This window comes from Peromyscus eremicus, chromosome 9 (assembly GCF_949786415.1).
Source record: "Peromyscus eremicus chromosome 9, PerEre_H2_v1, whole genome shotgun sequence".
Classification (NCBI taxonomy): Eukaryota; Metazoa; Chordata; class Mammalia; order Rodentia; family Cricetidae; genus Peromyscus; species Peromyscus eremicus.
Genome location: NC_081425.1, coordinates 60,634,321 through 60,651,660, shown reverse-complemented (window position 1 = coordinate 60,651,660; position 17,340 = coordinate 60,634,321). Strand labels below are relative to the sequence as shown.

General features: G+C 43.5%; 1 protein-coding gene across 3 annotated transcripts in view; it reads right to left on the bottom strand.

Annotated features, from left to right (window-relative positions):
• Kpna3 (karyopherin subunit alpha 3) overlaps window positions 1-13,317 on the bottom strand; it is an 80,195-nt gene extending 66,878 nt beyond the window's left edge. Inside the window, exon 1 of one of the 3 annotated variants that reach the window (XM_059273525.1) lies at window positions 13,198-13,317. In XM_059273525.1, coding sequence (XP_059129508.1) covers window positions 13,198-13,266 — 69 coding nt within the window. In that variant the 5' untranslated portion in view covers window positions 13,267-13,317. Of the gene's footprint in view, window positions 1-12,598; window positions 12,722-12,806; window positions 12,942-13,197 lie in introns of those variants that run through there. The other 2 variants (XM_059273526.1, XM_059273524.1) reach the window with 2 other exon arrangements.
• Window positions 13,318-17,340: the final 4,023 nt, after the last annotated feature.

Sequence of the window (17,340 nt, the reverse complement as noted above, 5' to 3'; positions counted from 1 at the left end):
CCCCTAATGTTCTGAATCTCTGAATTATAGCTAAGTTTCCAACAGACCCATTCTTCAGCTACATTTTTCTCTTAGTCCTTCAATTGGTATATCCTAAGGGTTCTTACCTTTCCTGGTTCCTTTTCCTTCATTATTACTAAAGGCTTCATCAACACTATCATCTTTTTAAAAAATTACATCCATTTATTTACCATAGAGGCCCTGGTAACTGAACTCAGGTCTTCAGGGTTAGCAATAAGGCTTTTACCTGTTAAGCCAGTGGTTCTCAACCTTCCCAATACAGTTCCTTCTGTTGCGGTGACTCCCAACCTTAAAATTATTTTGTTGATACTTCATAATTTTGTTACTGTTAGAATTGTTAATATAAATATCTAATACACAATATATCTGATATGTGGCCCCCAAAGAGGTCACGACCCACAGATTGAGAACCACTGTACATCTTAATCATTTTCCTCCTAATTGCTTTAACTATTTTTGAAGTTTCACTACTGACCACACAGCCTGTAAGCCAAATCTGATAACCACTTGATTTTATAAGCATGGCTACTGTTCCTTTTGTGCTCAAGGCAGAGATGAGTAGCCACAATGGATGAAATATAGCTCTCCAAAATGTAAACTATTTGGGCTTCAAAGATTATGACTGTTTACAGAAAAAGCTTGTCAACCTGTTCTACAATGTAAAATACACCAAATAAATAGTTGTAATAACTTTTCCTGCTTATGAGTCCCAATGCCAATGCTATTTCAGACCATCTATGAGATTTCTAAGTATATTACTCCCAATTCGGTTTTTTTTTTTTTTGGTTTTTCGAGACAGGGTTTCTCTGTGTAGCTTTGCGCCTTTTCCTGGGACTCACTTGGTAGCCCAGGCTGGTCTCGAACTCACAGAGATCCGCCTGGCTCTGCCTCCCGAGTGCTGGGATTAAAGGCGTGCGCCACCACCGCCTGGCTCAATTTGGTTTTTTGCTCTCCCCAACACACCTCTTACATTGCAACCAAACAACAAAGAACAGTTTTCTATGCACAAATCACTCCACTTACCGCCTGGGAGGAGAGGGTCTCCACAATCTAGCTATCCTACTCAACTTTCTTTTTTTTGTTTTTTGTTTTTTGTTTTTGTTTTTTGAGGCAGGGTTTCTCTGTGTAGTTTTGCGCCTTTCCTGGGACTCACTTGGTAGCCCAGGCTGGCCTCGAACTCACAGAGATCCGCCTGGCTCTGCCTCCCGAGTGCTGGGATTAAAGGCGTGTGCCACCACCGCCCGGCTGTCTACTCAACTTTCTAACCACTCCACATTTAAGAAATTCTCCATTATTTTAGTTCCCTAAATACACCATGTTGCCTCTTCCAGGCCCACCCAACATTACCAACTGACACACCTACATGTTTACCTACCTTGAACTTAAGCAAAATCATCTTCACAAAGCCTTCCCTGACTCGCCTAGGCCACTTCCTAAGGGACCCACTGTACTAAGAACACATTTCCATTAAAGTATTTCTTTGCTTTCCATGGCTCCTGTACTAATCTCATTCTTCAAGAAGAACGCTGAGGCAGAGTGGGTGGATTACTAAAGGGTGGAGCTGTAAAGTTGAAAATCTGGGTCTTGCCCCTTCCTAGTTGCATGTTTTTAAGCAATTTACCTAACTCACTTTCTCTATCCACGTCAGAACACGTGTGACAATTAAAGTATTTTTAAAGTATTCTTAAAAGCCAAGTGTTTTGCTCACAGTTAAGTGCTCCACAATTACTGGTTATTGTTATCTCCAATGTCTTATCCCTCAAACTCAGTTCAGAATTCAAATAGCTAACTGCTAAGTGGAAGAACTACAAGAAGCTTCTTCAGCACACATTCTTTTCAGCTTCTGAGACTTCTATATGAACATTTAGATTCCAGAACTCATTGTCTTTATACTCGAGCTATTTCAGCTGGAATGACTTGTTAAGGTTTGCCTAAAACCCTCCTAAACGGTCAGTCCTGTGCCCTAGGTAGTCCTCCAAATCCACACAAACCAAGACAGTTGATCACCTAAGAATTATGTTACCAATATCACTGACTTGAGGAAGAACTGAGGAGGTCCCACTCAAGATGTAAATGCCTAGAGCCAGCCAGGTAGCTCAGTGGGAAAAACACTTGCAACCAAGCCTGGCAACCTAAGATCAATCCCAGGACCCTCTTCACCTTTTCTATAGTGAAAAGAGAGAACAGAGTCCTACAAACTGTCTTTCCATGTGCCTTACTGCTGCCCAGTGGTAGTCACTAGGTCAGGTGTACACAATGCATTAATTACACTGCAGTATTTTCAACATACGATGTGCAAATAAACACAAACACACTATCCCAAATAAAGCTTTTCAATTTTCTTAAAAAGAAATAAACACCGGGAACAGAATGTTATTGGTCTAATTTGTGTTAGCCAGAAAAAGGTGAGGCGCTTTAAGCATAAGAGATGGGCGCACTCAGATTGAAAAAAATCCCACCACAAAAACTGGTCATGGTGGTAAACACATATAATCCCAGCATGTGGGAGGTGCAGGCAAGAGGATCAGGAGTTCAAGCTTAGCCAAAGCTACCTAAGACCTTCTTCTCAAAACACAAAACAGAAATCTAAGGTATCCAATGACAGGAAAGTAGCCTCCAAAGCCAAATCAAAGCACTGTTACCGAAATGGTACAATAGACATACCATCATTGTTTGCAAATGACAGGCCTGAAGGCTGTCCTTCCAGAGCTGCTTCAAGTACAGTCTTCCTGTAATCTACTCACTTCCTCAGGTCTGGTCAAGCACAGCCTTTGTCTATACTCCACCAGCATGCTACAAATTACAGGTAACTTAGCACATGACACTGAATTTGTTTGTTTGTTTGTTTTTGAGACAGGGTTTCTCTGTGTAGTGTTGGTGCTTGTCCTGGACCTCACTCTGTAAACCTCGAACTCACAGTAGATCCGCCTGGCTCTGCTGGGATTAAAGGCGTGCGCCATCACCTCCCAGCATGACACTGAATTATTATACATAAGCGTAGAGAAGAGTCTCCCCCTAAAACTCCCTACATCAGAAAAAATATTTCATGGAATCTTTCTTAAAAACTCATTTTTATTTTATGTGTATGAGTGTTTTGCCTACATGTATGTCTGAGCACCACATGCATGCAGTACCTGCAGAGACCAGAAGAGGGCACTGAATTCCCTAGAACTGAAGCTGCAAATGTAAGGCGGTGAGCAGTCCCACGGGTGCAGAGAATCACACCCTGGTCCTCTGGAAGGGCAGCCAGTGCTCCTTACTACTGGCCATCTCTCCAGCCGCGCATACTTATAAACTTTATGACCAAACTCTGCTTGGAACACAGGAAAACACCAAATGCTATTGAATCTGTTTTATAATCACGAGGGTCTGTGAATCAAATAAAATGGGAAGAGAAGGCCACTACAGGAGAACATACTGACAATATCAGAAATAGTAGATTCAGCCCCTCAAACGTGATGAAGAACAAAAACTTCACGGGTGTAAGGATAAAAACATCCAGTTTTAACTTATCTAAGAAGCTGAAGGCATTATCTATAAAAAAGGAACCCCTAATGTCCATATGCATAACAGCTATCTAAGGACAGAGAACAGTGTAAGACGTTTTTAGAAACATGGCATTCCAATGAAAAAAAAAAAACTGGCAGGTAAAGAACTCTAGAGCCCAGAAGTCTGACAGTTGAGCCACTCACTGCCTTTGCTTCCTCGGGCACCACTTACAAGTGACCAGTCACAGCCTGGCAAGCTGTGCACTAAACCCCTGATCAGCATCAGTACCTCTGACCGAAACTCCCTAGATAAGAAAAAAATCATATTTTCATTTTTGAAATCATTCTTTCAGAATAATTCCATATCGTAATCAACATGGAGAGGCTATGGCAAAACCATAGAAATGACAGTTACATCTGCCTTCCAGTTTTACTGTCCCTTCCCTTCCAGATATAAAAACAGACTTGGAAGTGATGCTACAACCAAACCTTGTCCTAGCAAAATCAAGCCACTTTAGGAATGGGGCCACTTACACAGACAGTACCACTGACTCAGAAGCCAGGCGTTCTGGAATACACGTTGTAACCTCTTCACTTGATAGCAAAAGTTCATGTTACTTGCCTCTCCTTCAAGTGTTGTCCAGTACGTCACAACTCACCAAAATAACGAAAATTTCATTTCAGCAAATACAGTAACTTTCATATTTGTGACATTAAACTATTCCTTATTATAAAAATCCTCTGATCAGCCGGGCGGTGGTGGCGCACGCCTTTAATCCCAGCACTCGGGAGGCAGAGCCAGGCGGATCTCTGTGAGTTCGAGGCCAGCCTGGTCTCCAAAGCGAGTTCCAGGAAAGGCGCAAAGCTACACAGAGAAACCCTGTCTCGAAAAAGCAAAAAAAAAAAAAAAAAAAAAAAAAATCCTCTGATCAAAAATTATCAGCATATATTCTAAAACACATAGATAGCATCAATTAAACTTTTTAACTAAAAAAATGCTAAAAAAAAAAAAACATTTTTAGCATAAATAAAACACCTGCAATCCTACACTCAGGAAAGCACAGGAGGATCAGAAGTTCAAGGCCAAGCTTAGCTACACAGTGTTACAAACCATCTGAAGGGACCAATCCTTTAACTTCCAGCTTATGGAAAACCCTGAGGATGGTGCAGAATGAGAAACACCACGAGAAAATGAAAAACTTTCTGTTAGGCTCAGCCATATAAAACTGCTGATATTTGGTTATTTTGAACTGTAAAAATGACAATTTCCCATGGTGAAACACAATGTAAGAACACTTGACCTTTTTTTTTTCCCCAACAAATTAATGACACTTTTAAATGGTGGAAAACACAAGGGTCCACCACTACCAGGAGGCAGGAGCTTCAATAAATGTTCTAGGCCAGCCTGGGCTATGCAGCAAAGCTTTGTCTCAAAAAGAAAAAAGAAAAGAAAAAAAAAAAAAAAAAAAAAACAGTAAGGCTGAGGATGCAGCACAGTCAGTAGAGTACTTGCCCAGTACACTGGAAGCCCTGAGTTTGATCCCCAGCACTAAACTGGATATAGCAGTACATGCAAGAGTATCTGGAGTTAAGGTCATCCTTGGGTATACATGTTTAAGGCTAGCCTTGGTAGATACAGAAGGACCCTACCTCAAACAAAAAAGGCCAAAATAAACAAAATGGTGAGCAGACATCAGCCAAAATGTATGAAGTAGCCCAAGTATTCACTGATAGAATGAACAGACCAATGGGTCTCAACTTTCCTAATGCTGAGAAAGAACTTTGACTAACCCCCCAAACATAAAATTTATTCTCACTGCTACCTCACAACTGTAATTTTGCTACTCTTATAAATTATAATGTAAATATCTGCATTTTTTTGATAGCCTTAGGTAATGCCTGTGAAAGGGTTGTTCAAGCCCCAGGATGAGAACCACTGGGATAGGCAAAAATGCAGTATATACATACAATGGAATGATAAAGGAAGGAAATTTTTATACATGCTACAATATGGATGAACCTTGAAAACATTATGCAAAGTGAAAATAAGCCAGTATCCAAAGGCTTGTGTCTGAATCCTTAATTTAATAAGTACATGCTTTAATCTCCTAACACTTTATTTGTCATACTAAAATGTTTAAATTTTATTTTCGAAGTAGAAGGGAAAGACAGTATAGAATTAAAAGTCTCAGTTCAAAAACATATTGTGTTTTTTCCCTTGTTGGCAGTCTGAAGGCAAGATGGTCACTAGCAGCTCTAGAGTCACCCATGGGAGCTCCGCCAGGGTTCTCATTCTTAAGGTCTCCTCAAACCCACCAGGGTCTGATAAGAAAATAAGGGCTGAACATGTGTCAGCAGTGGTTGGTTCTATCAGCACACAAATGACAAGCTTCATTAGGTTTTACTAAGTGACCTTTCTTGAATGGATTGTTTAAGACCATCTATGCAGTAAGGGATCATGCTGGTCTTTGTACATAAAAAAATAAAAGATAAAAAAAAAAACCCTGAAGACCATACAAATACACAGAGATATTTTGCAGAGCTGTTGAGACTGCTCAGTAGTCAAGAGCAAGACCTCTTGCAGAGGACCTGTGTTTTACTCCCAGCACCCACATGGCAGTCTACAAGTCTGTAAACTCCAGTTTCAGGGGATCCAACACCCTCTCCAGAGCACCAGGCATGCACTTGGTACACAGACATACATGCAAAAAAAAATCCATATGCAAAAGATTAATTAAATATTTATACATACACACACTTTGGGAAAATGACTGTGCCAGTGGTATCTAGAATGGTTGTATTCATTAGATTGTTTTAGTACTTGCTTTGTGCCAACCATATTATGTAGTAGACAATGAAGATCTAGAGTGGGTATCCTCAAAAACCTCACAATCCAATTGGGAGAACAGACAAAACACAACTCAATATATTACTACTACTACAATAACAAAGATACATGCAAATTCTCTCAGGAGCAAAGAAAAGTACCTTGATCTAAAGTATTTAAGAGGTAGGAATTAGCCAATCAGCAAGGAGACAGAGAAGGATATTTTAGTCAGCAAAACAGCCCTGAGAATAGAAACAGCCCTGGCAAAGAGGGGAGGATGGGATTCCAGATTATGTATAAGCGTATAAGAAGTTCAGTGTTGTAGAGCTTAAAGGGGTGGGGGAGAGGAGGGGCAGTGGGGAGGAAAAAAGCATCAGGCTTGCTGAAAGATCCCACTGAACTAGAGGAAGGGCACCACTTTGGGAAATTTTTATACTGCCAGGTGATAGGCAATAAGGCCTCATGTACAGGAAAACAGAGTTAAAATAAATAGGCAAGGCTAAAATCCAGACACCAGAGATTGAAGCTACACTGACTGGCATCTGACTGAAGGTGAAGTCGAGGAAGGAGTCCAAGAAGGCTCTCAGGTTTCAAGTTTAGTCATAGCTAGGGCAGTGAGAACACAAAGACAGAACACAGATTTACACTCGCTGAGCATGAGAAGTTGCTGAGGTGTCCGTGTGAACCCCTCCACAGATGGCTAAAATAGAGTTCCCTCCTGCTCTTGCCATCCCCCTCCCCACCCTAGAGAAGTGATGGTTAACACTAAGTGCCCTGCTGATGTGAACAAGAAAACTTGTTCCGAGAGGAAGACCCACAGGCAGCACATGCCTACACTCAATGGATAGGCAGAGAGGCTGGCAAAGCCAAAATGGATCCAAGAGTGAGGGACTAGGAAAAGCATACTCCCCATGAGGAAATTCAAGAAAATTGGTCCCTGACATACGACAAGATTCCTGAAAAACATCACATGCTGCAAATTTAGTAAAGGAGAAATATCAGGAAGGCTGGAGTAATTAAGCAACTCCAAGGCATTGAATGTGGTTAAACAGAGCTAAAAAGGAGAATGAGCGAATACCAAAAACACTGTTCAATTGCTATTATTTAGGAAAGCTAAATAATAATGTGCCAGTAAAAATAAATATGAACTAGTAGGAATTTTGTACTAATCTTTCTTCTAGTTCACATTCAAGTATGACTTTGTTCACCTTACAAAAGTAAATTACAGCAGAACAGATTTAAGTTTGATCCAAAAGAAAGTATTAGTATCCTACAGTAAGAGTCTGCTTCCTGTAAGTAAGAGCACTTACTGTTCTGACAGAGGCTGAGAGTTCAGTTTCCAGCACCCATGGGAGGCAGCTACAAGTACCTGTAACTCTTAACTCCAGGGTATCCAATGCCCTCTTATGGATTCTGAGGGTATCTGCACTTACATGCACATAGCCATAGACACACATGCATATATACCATCTTTTTAATTTTTTTAAAAACTCTTGTAATAACAGATCTTACTATAATATTGTATCTTTTACCCCTAAATACAAAGTTTTAAAAAGTATACTATCTGGTCCCTTTTCTCAAACAGTGTGTACGACACTTTACCCACCAAACACTAAATGACCAGTGTTTGGTCTCTACCAACTAGGCACTGCAAGGTCTCTCTACCCCCACTAGGCATCTTGATAGAGCTCACATACTTTCAAACTGTGTACACTTAGATAGGATTGTTGAACATCATGGCACTCTATCCCAAACAAGTGAAAAGAAATGTACTTAGGAAAGCACTAGAAAATAGTAAACAATAGTACAGATACATGTCAGTAAGCAAAAGACTTTATGGGGACCATCTGAAGGGTCTGTTCAATCTTATTGATTCTAGAGGTAGATGAAGGAGTCTGAGTGAAGAGCTTACAAGAGCAAGTCCAACTCAAAAGACAGCCAGTGGTAGTATGTAATAGAATTGCATGCACGAAGTCACAGAGAATTACTTAGCAACAGAATGTCTACAGAGAAACAATCTTGGAATTGCTAATTGAATTTACAAATTAAAAATGTGTTTTATCCTTGGTACTAAATCTGAAGTATAAATGTTCAAGTGTTTAACCCAAGAATTTGGGTTATCATTTCCTTAGTAAAACAAACTCCCTGCTAATAAGAATAAAACCTTGCAAAAGTAAAGGAAAAAAAAAAGCAAACAAATTCAATGACAAACTGTATATGATTTATTAGCAAAGTTTAAAACATCAAAATAGTAATTTTATGATATAGTCAACACTTCTTCACTACTTTCCTGGCTCAATAACCTTCAAGCATGCTTCACTCATGTCAAGCTGTAGTTCCCACCAATGGAGGACAGCAGAGTGAGCAAAATTTCTTTCCGATTTTAGAGTCACAGTGCTCTGACACAGTCCAGGCTCAGTCCCTTACCATAGGCTCAGTCCCTTACCATGCTACGAATTAGGGCTGCTGAAAAGTTGCAGGCCTCAAGTTTTCTCCCCAGCAAAAGGAACTGTAATACTGCCTACTTCATAGGATGGGCATGACCAAATAAGTGATCCATATGAATTACTTACCATCAGAAACAGTAAGTATTAAGGTTTCTGTCTCAGTTACTGTTCTATTGCTGTGAGGAGATATCATGAGCAAAGCAATTTATAAAAGAAAGCTTTTAACTGGGGGCTTGCTTACAGTTTCTGAGGGTTAAACCATGATCACCATGGCCCAGAGTGCAGAGGCAGGCAGGACACTGTAACAATAGCTAGAGCTCACATTCAATTCCCAAGTTGCAGGCAGAAAGAACAAAGTGCAGCTAGGTCTGGTGTTGGCTTTAGAAACCTCAAAGCCCCCCTCCAGTGGCACTCCTCCAACAAGCTACACCTCCTAATCCTTCCTAAACAGTTCCACCAACTGGGGACCAACCATTCAAACATGAGCCTCATTCAAACCACCAGTTCCTTAATTTGTTATTATTACTGACAAAAATGTCATGTCCATGCCATCCAAACAGCTCAGTGGGTAAAGACACTTGCCACCAAGCCTGGCAACCTAAGTCTGATCCCTACCCATGGAAGAAAAGAACCAACTACTTCAAGCTATCCTCTAACGTCCACAAGTACGCTGTGGCACATGCACAAAAAAAAAAAAAAAAAAAAAAAATAGATGAATAAACAAAAAGTCACATCCCTGAGGTGTGCATTAACAAGACAAGGTTAACTTGAGTTCCAGTTGCCTGCATGTCTGTTTTAGAAGCATTCACTAAGCAGAATATTTTTATTTTGCACACCTTTCTATATTTGAAAAGGAAAAACAACTTAAAAAAACAAAAAACAAACAAACAAAAAAAAAAACCTTAAGGGTCAATACCATATATGAAAATGTTTAGTACTGAGAAACAAATTCAGACCCATTTCCTCTTCATTGCCTTTCTAGGTTGGCTATAAAAATGTGACTCCCTCACCCAAGCTTCAAGTCACTAAAAAAACCATAATTAGCCCCTCCCCTACCTCCACCTGTGCACTCAAGCTCACTTATCCTCTTCTCTGAACTGTACATGAAAAAAAGATGAGGAAGAGGAGAAAGATTAAGAGGGAGAGAAAAAAAGAGGAGGATCATCAAGATCTCATTTTAGGTATAACCAACCATATGTCCAGTCTCAATTTTTGAAAAATCTCTTCTTACGGACAAGATTACAACACTATTCCACCAGACTAATTCTACATATTGTTGTCAATACCTTTTTTCCATTGCTCTCATGGCGGACACCATCTCTCTTTGCACTGAATAAACTTCTTAAATCTCCCTACTAAGCAAAACCTTCCAAGGGAAACACCTGGCATATGTATTCTCAGACCAACAAGAGGCCATATAGAATTCTCAGGTTCATGCCCTAACGTAATCACACCTCTTTTTCACCTGTGATTTTATTCACTAATTTCTCATCTGCCCATCTCAAGTTTGATACATATTTCCTGTCAGATCCACCACTCTTCATTTTCTCTTTCCAAATCACTTACGAAGTCACTCTTGATGGAATGTCTGCAATATGGTTTCTCTCTACAGCCCTGTCCATTCACTCATAATCCCTCACATAATGCTGCCTTCTTATTTTTCTTGTTTACCAGTAGACTGCATAAACTGGGACTTTTCAATTACTACTTCTAAAATTCCAAATGCCTCCCACCTTCTCCTGCCCTTCCCATTCCATAGTAAACCCCTTTCGCTTCATTTATTCACTTATTTTTTGAGGTAGGGTGTCATGTAGCCCAGGATGACCTTGAACTCCTAACTTCCAGCCTCCCAGTCCCAAGTGCTGGATTACTGCGTGTGCACCAAGACTTCTCTGACTCTTCAGGGTCAGTTCATTCCCATTTTCCAGTTAGGAAATCAGCCAGATCTCATCGCTGTTTGGAAGCATACTCCCCTGACCCAGTGTAGGTTTTCTCACGCACTAATGGTGAGCTCAAGGCACAGGCTGAACCTCAGGTCTTTTGTATGATGAGCAAGGCCTAGCGTTACAGGTACCTAACAGTCATTTAGCAAACGAATACTCAGACATGACCAACACATTACACAAATGCTGATATTCTGGGTCAAAGTACTTCTTTCTCTAGTAAAGTAAGGACAATGTCACACCTAACTTATAAGGATTAAATGAAGTATCAAGCTCTTGGTATAACACAGTGTCTAACACAAAAGTACCATTTGAATGTCTGCTATTTCATGGCTTAACTATACTAACATATCCTTGGAAATGTGCTGTTGAAAACAAAATCAGACAGAATGGCTTGGCAACTCTACTGTCTTTCTCAGGCATCCACAAGCCACTGGTTACTTTCTGATGAGCAGCAAGTATCTCCTGTGGATCTATTCCATGCAAAAGTCCTTACTAGATATCATTAAACAAACAGGACACCATACTAGAAATGAATGGTGACAAAAGCTTACACCAACATCCAGAAGAGGAAAGGATGTTCAAGCAATACGAGCATCCACACAACCTATGCAGCAAGTTTTGCTTACAGTAATATAAGACAGCCTCAAGAAAAATTACTGGTGGGACTGGGTATGGTGGCCCATGCCTACAATCCCAGCCTTGGGAGCCTGAGGCAGGAGGATTATTTTGTGTGCTTGACCAGCCTGCCCTGCAATGAGGCCCTGTCTCAAAAAGAAAACAAACAACAACAAAGCAAGAGAAAATACTAGTTGAACATACCATACACATACACACACACACACACACACACACAGAAAAATTACTGGTGGAAAAATATCAAAACTAAGCCTCATAAAAAAAAAAATAGAGACTGGCCAGGCAGTGGTGGCACCCGCCTTTAATCCCAGCACTCGGGAGGCAGAGACAGGAGGATCTCTGTGAGTTTGAGTCCAGCCTGGTCTACAGAGTGAGTTCCAGGAAAGGTGTCAAAGCTACACAGAGAAACCCTGTCTCGAAAAAAACAAACAACAAACAACAAAAAACAAAAAAAGAGAGAGACTGATGGCTGTTCCAGTTGCTATGTTTCACTTTTGTTTGGAAGTAGGTCTCAAAAAGGAAACTTAAATGTGATCAGGACAGAGATAGAGAACCTGGAGTCTTCTCACTCAAACGGGAATTCCACAGATATTCCCCCAGGTTTTTCCCAATTCATACTTAATTTTGTAGCTCTGAGAAATTTTCGCCCCAGCTTCATCTGCTTCTCTACTAAAGCAAACCCTGTATTTACTAGCCTCATACCAAAAATGACAGGACTACACAAATCACATCACTTACTATTAGAATAGAGAAGAGGGTATGGGCTTAAAACTATTTCCCCCATCAAATCCAGAGGTCGAGTCCCAGTGAAGTTTGTGCTATTACACTTCATTGGTTTTAGTAGGAGCAGAGAGACCTCTAGCGCTACCTCAATAAGCGGAGTTTGCAAATAGTAGCTGCTAATGTCACCTTAATGAGACAATGGCAACATGCTGAGTAGCAGCAAACTGAGTGACCACAATGAATGTTTACAGTTTTGCAACCACTTGGAAAATCTACCAGCCTGGTGGCATGTGGTATACACAAGGACGCAGGGATCCACATATCCAATTTATTTGGGCAAAACAGGTCAAAGAAATTATTTTCCTACTATTCACGCTCCCACTCCAAAATGAGCTTTAAAAAAAAAAAAAAAAGAAAGGGGAAAAAAAAAAAAAAAAGAACCCACGATCAGAGGTCTACATAACCTCCTTCCCAAAGCTTCAACACAATGGATGGTAAACTATTGTCCACCTTTAGCTCGCTCCAAATGCCAGCAGTCACAGGGGCATGAGCTGCAACAGCTCGGGAAGACTGGTCTAAAGGACAGCACTGGAATATAAGAAAATGGTCTTGGCGCATCCTACCCTCCCCCATCCACCACCCTCAAACAAGTCAGTTACCCGGCTGGTCCCCACCCCCCTCTGAGGGCTGCCACCGCCCGCCTGGGCCCGGCTCGCACAAGGTAGGCGCGGGGACGAAGGCTCCATGTGCGGCAGGGCGGGAGGCTGCACCGGCTGCGGACGCGAACGGCGGCCGGGCCCCGGCGGTGTGGTCGGCACGCGGGGCGGCAGCATCCCGGTCCGTCCTCCCGCGCGGCCCGCGGACCCCGCCTCGGCTCCACATCCCTTTTCCCTCCGACAGCAGGCCGCGCCCGCGCGGCGGGGCCGAGCGCCCAGCGGTCCCCGGTGCCCGCGCTGGCCGCTCAGAAGGCGGCTGCAGCCCGGGCCGCGGCGCCCCGAGGCGGCGGCCAACTCCGACTGACCGCCAGCCGGCGAGAAGAGCCAGCGGCCACGGGCCCCCGCCCCTCCCCTCCCGGCCGCCCGGCCCGTCCAGACGCGGAGCACACTCGCCTCCACATCGCGGCCCTTGTTCTTGAAGCTCTTGATGCGGTGGTTCTCCAAGCCGGGGTTCTCGGCCATGGCTGCGCGCGGCTCCGGCGGCGGCTGCTCCTGCGGCGGCGGCGGCGGCGGCGGCGGCGGCGGCGGCGGCGGCGGCGAGTCGAGCGGGAGGGGACGGAGGGGGAGGAGCGCGCGCTCCGTGACGCCCGGAGCGCGAGGTGGCCGCGGCGCGGGGGCGGCGCTGAGGAGCGGCGCGCGCCGGGGGAGGCCGGGGCGCTGGTCTGCTGGCTGTCGCGGTGACCCTGCCCTCACCCCACCGTCGGGCCTCCCCACCGCCGCTAGTCATGTGCTAGAAATGGAGCCCGACCTAGCAGCTTTTACCGCCACCCCTGACGCGGGGCAGCGGGCGGAAACTACAGTTCCCAGCATGCCAGGCGCTGGCCTGAGCCACGCCGTGAGAGGACGAGAAGCATGCCGGGAGGGCTGTGCGCGCGCTTTCGGCGCGGCGCTTTCCGAGCGCGGGCTCGAAGCCCCACCTCTGGGCCGGACGGTGGGCGGGGCTTCTCTGGAGATGGCACCTTGCGGCCTATCGGGGACGAGGGGCGGGGCTCCTGGGGGCGCACCTTGCTCCCTACAGCTTGGAAAATTAGAAAAAGAACGGCCACGCGTGCTCTGCGCTTTCGGCTTCTTTGGGGTCTCCTCAAATAGCAGCCACCCTCAAACCCTGTTCTCTTGCTCTGCCTCGGTTTTATAAATAGCCTGCTTGTTTCCACTCCACAGATACATGGGAGTGTGATGTGTGTGTTTATGCTTGTGATACCTTGCTTCCCTTCCTGCACCGTTATTAAGCTCAGTGAGAGCAGAGACTTTGTGTTGGTCTCAAGAATCTGAATGGTCAAAACAGTACCTCGTAAGTTCTTATCGGAAAAAAGAAAAAAAAAAGTAGTGTTCTAGCATCCCCTGATCTCTCCCAAGCATCCTTGAGCAATCTTTACTTTGGCAGCCCTGCCTTCCTGTGCCCCCAGCCTCTTCCTCCTCCTTAACACCCAATATAGCCTTTAGGCTGTTATCGGGCCCTGGGGCAGCAGACTCCAGCCTGCCTTCTCTCTTTAGCATCATGGAAGAAATAAAGAGAAATTTGAAACAATAACAGCTTTTTTTTTTTCAAGCAGGTGGACTTTGTTTATATATAAGAATATTACGTTTCAGAGTTTTCTGCAGATACAAGCTCTTATGCAGTGTTATACTACATATGATCAAAATGATGCAGGTCAGTATGTAGAAATGTACCATAAAGAATTCAGTTAAGACAATCTTCTAGAGAAAAGGAACCTGAGAGAACCTGAGGTCTAAGAGTTAGGAATTCAAAGGCCTTTGGTGGCCAAGCTGTCACCTGCATTTGTTCTGTGAGTGGCTGGTTGTGGTCAGTTGATAACTACAACCCCATGTTAAGGTCTTACACCATCTCTGCGCTGAGTATGGTCTACTGATGTGGAAGTGCTTTCTCAGGGAAAACAAAAAGCTGCACCTTTTTTCACTATTTTTGGGGTTTTTAAAAAACTATTTTAATTGTACCCCACCCCCTTCTCCCCCACCCTCTTTTTCCCTCTCTTTTTTAAAATAAATTAATTCACATTTTTCACTGGACTTCAAGCTCTCAATGTGTCACCTTTGGGCCTGGTCAGACCACTCATTTGAAGGAGACAAACAAAACAAAACAAAGAAAGGGGAAAAAAAAAAAACTTACCTATCACTTAGCATAAAGATAATGGCTCAGCCAGGCATGGTGGTGCATGCCTTTAATCCCAGCACTTGGGAGGCAGAGCCAGGTGAGTCTCTGAGTTACAAGCCAGCCTGGTCTGCAAAGTGAGTTCCAGGACAGGTTCCACAGCAACACAAAGAATCCCTGCCTCTGGGGGAAAAAAAATAATAATAATGGCTCAATCTTCAGTAGCAAAACTTTTGTTTGCCACTCTTAATTGACTGGAAGAAAAATGTTCATTGTAGCTCAGTTTCCTTTATAGTTTTCCAGGTTTTCCTTTGTGAGATGGCTCTATCCTCTCTGCCACCTCTCTTTATCTAGCGTCACACAACTAGGACATGCTTAGTGCACGCTTTCTAAGTGCCAGACGTTGCACTAACGCTACAATCCCCAGGTAAATAGCATGTTTACTGCCTCCACCCCACTTCCGCTTTGCCAGAAAAGACAGATGCTAAACAAGTGATGACGTCAGAGGGGTGGTAGGCATTGAGAAAGGAGCTCAAGGCTCACGGAAAGTGACCTTTCTAATACGCTAATTCCTCAGGCTCTTCATGTGTGTGGGTCTCCACGCAAGTTAGCAAGTGGCAGCCGTGTTTACATGCTCCAAAGCTATGAAGCAAGCTAACAAACTTAAATAAAAATATAACTCCAGAAACTGACAAACGTGTCTCCTTATAATGATCTAAGAATCTGAGTTTAAGTTTCCTGACTCCTTGACATTCTGTTTCAGAATGCCACTGCAGTAGATCTGGATGCTGGCCCAGTCAACAGCTCGAAAATAGTGTTTCCTGTGGGCATTTTATCTTGTCAACTAGCCTGGAGTTAGAGTCACCTAGGAAATTGGTGAGGCACACCTATGAGTGTGTCTGTGAGGGCTTGTCCAGAGAGACTAAGAACTAAGAACAGGGTTAACTATTTGAGCATGGAATCCTAGGGCCCTGGTAAGCCAAAGATTGATCTAGTGCCATATAATTCCTTTGCCCATGGGGAGAGCTGCTACCAAATGTCACAGAAAAGCAGATTCCAAAGCAGAGTCCCTTCTTGCTCAGGTTTAACCTGTTCATTTCACTCTTTGTCATTATCCCTGGTGACTTCAGCATCCACACATTATGTACCCTGGTTCCAGTATCCCACATCATCCTAACTGCATCAGATTTTTACTTCATTAGACCCTAACAGGTCTGGGGTACTTCAGCTCTGGAAAATAACCACTTCCATGGCCTCAGTTGTGGGGCTTCTCACTGTTAACAACCCCTATGCTCTCCTGCCTCACTGTCTGGAAACAGCTCCTAACGACATTTCCATTATGTGCAAATCATGGAGACCCTCACGGAGGCCACCACGGAGACCGAATCCTGTGTGTGAAAGCAGAGAACCTTTATTCAAGCCCAAGCTTGGACTCTCCCTCTGTCTGATACAGCGGAGAGAGGTGAGAGCAGAGAGTCCCTAGCCAGGCAGGGTGGGGGTTTTATCATAGTAGAGGTTGGGGTGAGGGGATTTCTAGGGTTCAGGACCTTGATTGGTTAGGGGTAAAAGGGAAATGGTGTGTACTTGGGCTAAAGGACACCTGGTGATATCTTATAATAGTTAGAACAAAACATTTGGAATGTTGGATATTTCCCTTTAGATGCTGGGTGGGGTCAGCTTATGACTTTTCCTGGGGACAGAGTGGTACCTGCCAGTAAATCTGTCATGGCAGTTGTGTGGTCAAGCTGCTTTGGACCCCCCACAGTTTTTTTACTCTGTATTTGTTTTCTTAGCTTATTTTAAATATGCAAATAAAAAAGGGGGGCTGGAGAGATGGCTCAGAGGTTAAGAGCACTGCTTGTTCTTCTAAAGGTCCTGAGTTCAATTCCCAGCAACCACATGGTGGCTCACAACCATCTGTAATGAGATCTGGTGCCCTCTTCTGGCTTGCAGGGATATGTGCAAACAGAACACTGTATACATAATAAATAAATAAATCTTTAAAAAAAAAAAAAGAAAAGAAAAGAAAAAAGGATGCTTGACTAGCTTCATTATATACATATTCTTTTCCTTTGTACTATTTGAGGGAACTGACAATCCCCCAGGTGGGAGGCCTCCTAAAGAACTTAAAGAATGGCACCAACAGTGAGGTTCTGTACACACTTTGCTTTGTTATTCCAAACACTGTCCTCTGCCTCTGCAGTCATTATCGCCAACATATTGGTAATCTCGGAGTGAAATGGACAATCAAGGTTTTCCTGAAGAGCTTTTGCCAACCTGACATCTAACTTTGAGGTCTCTCTCCCTTTAAATTATACAGTTTAAGTGACTTTGACATGGATGAAATGTTACTCCCCCCCCCCCCCGGCCGGCTGCTCTTCCCTACCCTCCCTCTTTGCTCAGAAGATGCACCTCAAGATCCCCTT